Source organism: Lactuca saligna, chromosome 2, assembly GCF_052625555.1.
Source record: "Lactuca saligna cultivar CGN05327 chromosome 2, ASM5262555v1, whole genome shotgun sequence".
In the NCBI taxonomy this organism is placed as follows: Eukaryota; Viridiplantae; Streptophyta; class Magnoliopsida; order Asterales; family Asteraceae; genus Lactuca; species Lactuca saligna.
In genome coordinates this window covers 32,470,675-32,478,675 of record NC_136418.1, presented here as the reverse complement: position 1 = coordinate 32,478,675, position 8,001 = coordinate 32,470,675, and the positions used below count along the sequence as shown (strand labels likewise).

Here is an 8,001-nt window from a genome sequence, read left to right as displayed (position 1 = left end):
TTCTCAATATTATACTTTCAAGATGACCTCTAACTTCCATGCTTTTTAGCGTGTGATTTCAAGTCTCATGTCATGTGTCTACCATTTCACTACTACACATTTTCATCATAAAGAGCTTTAATTTTTCAATATAAAGTTATATATATTTTTATAATATATTAACAACATTATATTGTTTTTTTTTTCGCAATACAAAAACATTTTTTTAATAAAAACTATACGACTTAACACCAAACCATCGGAAAACAAATAGTAACATTTTGATGAAGAGTATAAAATTTGATTTTTTTCAAAAGCCTAGAACCAAAATAGGTAATTTTATGATTTTCTCAATATACAATTTGTTCTAATTTCTAAGAAACCAAAAAGGCCTAATCTCCAAGTCCAAAGTCCAAAACCCTAATAGCCCACTATAAATTCACTTCTTCTGCTTCTAGGGTTTCTCCCTAACCTTCGCTTCTGCTCAGCCTCTTGTATCATCCGAGAGGAGATTACAGTAGCAAAAAATGGCGGACTCATTGGTACTCCGCGGCACGATGAGGGCCCACACCGATTGGGTCACCGCAATCGCCACCCCAATCGACAACTCAGACATGATCGTCACCTCTTCCCGTGACAAATCAATCATCGTTTGGCGCCTCACTAAGGAAGACAAAACCTATGGTGTCGCACAGCGCCGTCTCACCGGCCACTCTCACTTTGTTCAAGACGTCGTTCTCTCCTCCGACGGCCAGTTTGCTCTCTCCGGTTCATGGGACGGAGAACTCCGTCTCTGGGATCTCAACGCCGGAACCACCGCACGCCGCTTCGTTGGCCACACCAAAGACGTCCTCTCCGTCGCATTCTCGATCGACAACCGTCAGATCGTGTCGGCATCACGTGACAAGTCGATCAAACTGTGGAACACACTCGGGGAATGCAAATACACAATCCAAGACGGCGACGCTCACAGTGATTGGGTGAGTTGTGTTCGTTTCAGCCCCAACACATTGCAGCCAACAATTGTCTCAGCCTCATGGGACAAAACTGTGAAGATCTGGAATTTGACTAACTGTAAGCTCAGATCAACTTTGGCCGGACACGGTGGCTATGTGAACACCGTTGCAGTGTCGCCGGATGGTTCTCTGTGCGCCAGTGGTGGAAAAGATGGGATGATTTTGCTTTGGGATTTGGCTGAGGGGAAGAGACTTTACTCTCTTGATGCCAGTTCGATCATTCATGCTCTTTGCTTCAGCCCTAATAGGTACTGGTTGTGCGCTGCTACAGAATCAAGCATTAAGATTTGGGATCTGGAGAGCAAGACCATTGTTGTCGATCTTAAGGTTGATCTCAAACAGGAGTCTGAAATGGCAGCTGAAGGCACCACTACTCAAACCAATGCAGGAAAAACTAAGGTCTTATTCTTTGTTTCCTTTCTATGCTATTCAATATTGCTTGCATCTGAATATTATTGTTTAGTTGTTCACATTATGAATTATATCACACACGTACAAAGGGTTTGACATTCACATTATCCCCCATTAACAAGATCCTTAGATTCTAATTAGCAATTTTCAGATTCAATTATAAATCAACATCAAAGTATTTCGGTTGTGATACACTTTCTTGATTATTCACGATCATAATAACCATTTGGATGACTCTAAAACAGTTTGTAATTGTAAGAGAAAACACTAGTTTTGATAATGATAAATGTTTTTGTTGTATGAATGATTGTGTAGGTTATTTACTGCACAAGCCTAAGTTGGAGTGCAGATGGAAGCACACTATTCAGTGGATATACAGATGGAGTAGTAAGAGTTTGGGGAATTGGACGTTATTAAAAAATGGAGTTTAATTTAATTTGCATGTTTTTTAAGGATATTATGTGATGTTGCTATAATAGGTACCCTTGAAAGTTATGATTTATGTTTCGACTTTATGTTTTGATTGGCTTATGGAAGTTTCAGTTTTGGAGACATATTTGTTTAGTTTTTGTTATTTCCCTTATTTTACTAAGGAAAATATTTTGTTTGCGTAATTTTTATGTTTCTATGATTATCTGGGATTTTTGTTCTACATATCTCAAAGATAAAAATAATGTTGTCACATCTCCCCGATGAATCAAGTTTATTATCCTTCCTGATTGATCTAATTCACTCTCATCATGCTCATCAGCAATTTAACGAAAGAGTATTCATTGGATGACCCTTGATTCACCTTACTTTCAATTGCTATTGCTTTTCTTAAAGAAAGAGTATTCATTGGATGACCCTTGATTCACCTTACTTTCAATTGCTATTGCTTTTCTTAATATGTTAAAATTTTGAGTAAGTTACATGATTGGTCCCTATGGTTTGGGTAATTTGCGGCATGCTTTTTTTCTCACTTATTTTTTTAAGTTAGGAAAGTAATTGCTGTGTGCTTTTGGGGTCTACTTGTTTTTGTTAAGCGTAAGGTTATTATTTAAATATGAAAAAATGGTGAGGTTATTATTTAAATATGAAAAAATGGTGAGATAGGTAATATAAACGTTGAGATTGTATACTTTTGTTATTATTTAAATAGGAAAAAATGTTGAGATAGATAAGGTGAAAGGGTGAGATTGTGTGCTTTGTAAGCGTTGAGACATGTAAAGTGAATGAGTGAGATTGGAGGTGTGTTTGTTTTAATAGGAAAAATGGTGAGATAAGTAATGTAAACGGGTGAGATTGTATGCTTTTGTTATTATTTAAATAGGAAAAAATGGTAAGATAGGTAAGGTGAAAGGGTGAGATTGTGTGTTTTTGTTATTCGTTGGGTTTATATTGTTTGTTTTTGTTAACCGGAAGGTTATTTAAATAGAAAAAAAAAAATGGTGAGATAGATAAGATGAATGAGTGAGATTGGAGGTGTTTATTTAAATAAATTGAAAAATCATGATCGATAATTTTTTTAAGTAAGATAGGGATCAAAGACGTAACAAAAACAAATAGAAGTAACTTTTCAAATTAAAAAAATTATTGAGGAATCAAACATAAAATTATCTTAAACTATAGGGATCATTCGTATAATTTACTCATTTTTCCTCTATTTGAATACCCATTAAATTTCCAACCTCCGACTCCCATTAAATTTCCAACCTCCGACTTCAATGGATGTAAAATTAATAGAAGCGACATGACTATGATCTCTAGTGCAATGACTTAAACCCGATTGCTCATTTGTTCTAGAATGTTGTATCATAGGGTCACACAATCGTGACCTTTTAGTTTTCATGGGTTTGCTTTTTTTTTTTTTTTTTTTACTTCACAATTTCTCACTCACATTTGAATTACTAGATATGCATTTCTGATTGGTCTTCTCAAGGCCAGTAGAAGAGAAATTGAAGAGTAATCCATTAAGATCTGGTATGTTATGACCATTGTTAGAACTGATATACAAAATGTGATCGTTTGAGAATATTTCCAATGTTTAACCTTTTAACGATTTTATAAGTTTTCTACTAACATTTTATTTATAAAAAACTATTGTAATAAGCCCTCTCCAGTGGTTAACGGTTAATTTTGTTTAGAAGTTAACTAATTTATTTTTAATCTTTCTCATATGTTATAAACTACCTCGTATAGTTTTCAATTTTTAATTATACTGTCATATTTAAAAAAATAACATTAGTTGATATTAACATTTTAGTAAATAAAATAACGATAAAATAATATGTTACGACAATGTATTTTTTTTATATTATATAAAATTCTATAAAATTTATTCAAACTAATTTTTGTATATTAAATTAAATAAATTAAGTGATAAAACTTAAATCTTTATTATTTAAATATAAATCAAACGTAATAAAATATAATGGCAAAAAAGGACAAATAAACGAAATAAAGGCTGAAGTTTAGGGACTTCTTATGTCGATATTTCTAATTCCTTTTCCACCACTTTTTTCTTTTCTTTTACCATTTTCACCTGTGGGCCCATCTAGACCTGGTTCATCATTTTCGTTATTTCCCTTTTCACCTATGGGCCCAATTTCTCACCTCTGTGAGGCGTATTAATGCTATTCAGTCCACTACATCCAGTCCACTAATGTTATTCAGTCCATTGATATTATTTAGTGCTTCTTTAGAACGCTCGACAGATACTTCAGTTAGTTACAATGTTTTGAAAACCGGATCGGACATCGAACCGGCTGTCTTACTGGTTCGATAGTTCAAGTGGTTCGACCGGTTCAACCAGCCTAAAAAACTGGTTAAACCGGATATATATATATATATATATATATATATATATATATATATATATATATATATATATATATACACACACACACACACACACACACACTAATGGAAGAGTAGTTTTTTTGTCATCTGTCATCATATTAGACATTTTAATTAATGTGTTGCCACTTATCAATCTATTAGTTTTTCCATTTTAAATTTATTAGACCTCCTCATTAATATGATTCTATTTTAAATTTTAAATTTTAAATTATTGTTTTCATTAATTCATAAATAAAAAATATCTAATATATATTCAAAATTAATTTTATATATTTATTTGAATCAATAATTATAATTTCACATAACTAATAAAAATATCTCTTAAATTAATAACTTATTTAAAATAACTTATTAATAGTTATGAGTTTTTACTATAAAAATTTGATTAATTTTATAACCGTGGTTCCATAGGTTATAAACTAGTATATATATATATATATATATATATATATATATGGATTTTGAAATCTTAAAATGAAATAACAATATCTTATTTCTATTAATTTATATGTACTCTTAAAATTTTATTGTAAAGGTAACAGTGAAAAAAACAATAATACAAATATTAGTTAGTATTGAAGGTTGGAAGACGAGTATACAAATTCAATAGGGATTGTTTATTAATTTCATCCCACATCGCCAAAAAAATAAAGTGGGAGGGTTTGAGAGCTGTATAAAAGGACAAGAGGCAATCAATGCAAAAATGTATCTCGCCCATTAAAGCGTTGCTCCCTCTACTTGTAGTTAAATTTATAATCGGTTCTTTGAGTAAGCCGGTTTTTTGTCCGGTTGGACTAGTTTGGTTTTTGATTAAGCTGTCGTTTTTTTTTTTTTTTTTTTTTGGTTTCGTTACATGGTGATTTTTTGGTCTTAAGAAAACTGGTCCCCGCACCGGATCTTGATTCAACCGGTTGGTCCGGTCTGGTTTTCAAAACTATGGTTAGTTAGATTAGGTTTATTTGGAAATTCATTTATGTGATTTGGATTTAGAGGTCGTTAGTCGAGTTGCTATGTTGATAGTATGGAATGGAAGTAGAGATGCAACCAAGTTTTGGTTCATAGGATATGTTTTTAAACGAGACAAACTTTAAGTTATTTTTCAAAAAAAATGTCTTTTACATAAGAGCAAAGACTGACAACTCATTGTCCCACATTTTTTATGGTTGGAAAATTCTAATTATTTATCACATTAATATATTTTATTTTGTTATGTCTTTCAATGAAACGATTCTTTAGGTGGACGGTATCGTTGGCGGACTCAACAAGATAGGTGACGGTACCACCATGGTAACCGATCCATTGCCAGAGAGATACCATCGATTCGTTTGTTGGTGGGTTACTCAACCTATATATATATATATATATATATATATATATATATATATATATATATATATATATATATATATATATATATATATATATATATATATATATATATATCAACCAAAACAAGCCATACCCAATTCTATTCTATCTCTAATTCCATTACACACCTTTCGAATTTCATGCTATTAATTCTCATAATAAATCCAAACAGATGTAGCCAAAGACATAACCACCAAAATGAAAACACCAATCTAGGTGCAACAAAACTACAACCAATTCCATATTTCACAAGAAAATATTGGTTATTATTAGGGGAAGGATCCTTGACCCATATTCAAGATCCTCAAGTACTTCTGAAGTCTCATGATCCTTAAACATATCCCGGGATCAATGACTATTACCATTAATATTTCTAACACTTGTAACGACTATATTTTCCTTATTGTCCTCACATGTGCAAAATGAGCCAACACAAGACCCATTCTCAACGGAGAGTCATCTCAATCAAGCAAAAGACCCGGAATACCAAGTCAAATAACATTCATATACTAATTTTGGAGGATCCCAGAATTATCAGATTCTTAACATTAGAATATAAATAACACATGTTACTAGCACATTAGGGACATATTTGGCTCATCCACGATACTTGTACTTACATTTACATATTCATCTCTGTATTTAACATTTTACAATCAATAAAATTATCAAGAAATTTCTATTAGCATTACTTACTTGATTTACAACGAATATTACAGCCTCTCATACAATTTGGTTAGATTTTACTTAGTTGATTTTTGACCAAAACAATTTGGTGCCCACCGTGGGGCCGTGGTGTTCAAAACCTTTAGGAAAATCATGTCTACACAACTGGCCATATCTTCCTCCTCCATTCCTCTAATTTCCTACAAAAACCTTCCTCCATCCCCAGAGGGAGCTCCCAAGAAAGCCTCTAAGACACCGAAGAAAAACACCTCTCCGGTTGCTACCAAAGGACTTTACGATCCTCCTGTGATGATTTTCAATAATGAAATATTTGCTATAATGAAGAGACTGGAATGACAAGTCACTCAATATCAGGAGGATAACAGGACAATACTCAAGGAAGTGGACAGAATGAAGGCAGAAATCCACAAGCCTCAAGAAGCAGCACCCTTGATCTTGCAACCCAAGATCCTAAATTTTGATAACACAGGATCTGTTGGATTAGTGTCTAAGTCCATAACTATTTTGGTATGTACTTGACCCGATGGTGCATGGTCCTTTTGGGTTGCCTTCACCAAAGCAACTTGATTGGAGAAATAAATAAAGAGAAAGAGGTTATTATGATTTATTAATATGTTATAAGAATAATATATTAAAGGAGAAATCATATTTGCTTAATTAATATTGGTCAATAATTAATTAGGAATTAATTGTGTGATCAAGTGTAATTAATTAAACTAGAGGGGCTGAATTGTAATTATGTGATAGTTACAAAATATGGTAATGGTTATCCTAAATATGGGTTGAACGAATTCAAGGAGATAAGGATCCTTGAAATCGTCCAAAGGATAAAGGATAAGAGTTTTCAAGGCTTATCTTATGGTTGCTTTGTGGATAAGCAAGTAGATAAGGATAATGATTGAAACCATATCTCTACATCTATATAAAGACCCTAAGGCCTTAGAACTCGTTTACTCCTTCCCAAGAAGTCCTAAGGACGAATTCTAACCTCTCTCCTCTCTCTTTATACCTTCTCCATTTGCTCTTGGTGTTTGTAAGCCATTAGAGGAGTGACACTTGTGACTCTAAGCATTCCAAAGTCAATTCAAGGAGGAATTAGGATTGTTATTGCTACATAACAATCAAGGTAACATTATAAACTTGTTTTCATATTAATATGATTATTTGAATGCTAGAATTAGGGTTTATAGTCTTGGATTCAAAGCATGTACAATAGAGAAACCTAGATCCAAGCATTAGGGTTTGTATGAGCACATAGGATGTCTTATGACCAAAACCCATCAGTGGTATCAGAGCCATTGGTTTGGTTTCAATTGTATGAACTTGATATATTAGGGTTTATTGCCAATAAACCCTAGGAGGTTAGGGTTTTTTGAGATTAGGGTTTGCAAACCCTAATTTGCAAGAGTTTGAATAAGATCTTCAAATCCTTTCCTTAAACCCTTAAATTTTGAAATCTAGGGTTTGTTATAATCCCTTGATTTTCGAAATTTGCCTCCTCCCCAAGATAAGATCCTAATTTTTAGGGATTTGGATTATCCCATATCTTGTAATTATCCTCTAATTGTTATATATGGTAATTCACGATCTTGCATTATCCATCCATATTTTCGAAATCTATATAGATATTTAAGGGATTAGGATAACTTAAATGTATAAATGGTAATTATCCTCATTATTTAGATAATCCCTTATGATT

At 32.7% G+C, this 8,001-nt stretch overlaps 1 protein-coding gene across 1 annotated transcript; it reads left to right on the top strand.

Annotated features, from left to right (window-relative positions):
• The first annotated feature begins 432 nt into the window (after positions 1-432).
• LOC145030842 (small ribosomal subunit protein RACK1) lies at positions 433-1,960 on the top strand. Its single transcript, XM_078979273.1, has 2 exons — positions 433-1,394; positions 1,722-1,960. The coding sequence occupies exons 1-2, from the start codon at positions 507-509 to the stop codon at positions 1,821-1,823; spliced, it is 990 nt and encodes a 329-aa protein (XP_078835399.1). The 5' UTR covers positions 433-506; the 3' UTR covers positions 1,824-1,960.
• Positions 1,961-8,001: the final 6,041 nt, after the last annotated feature.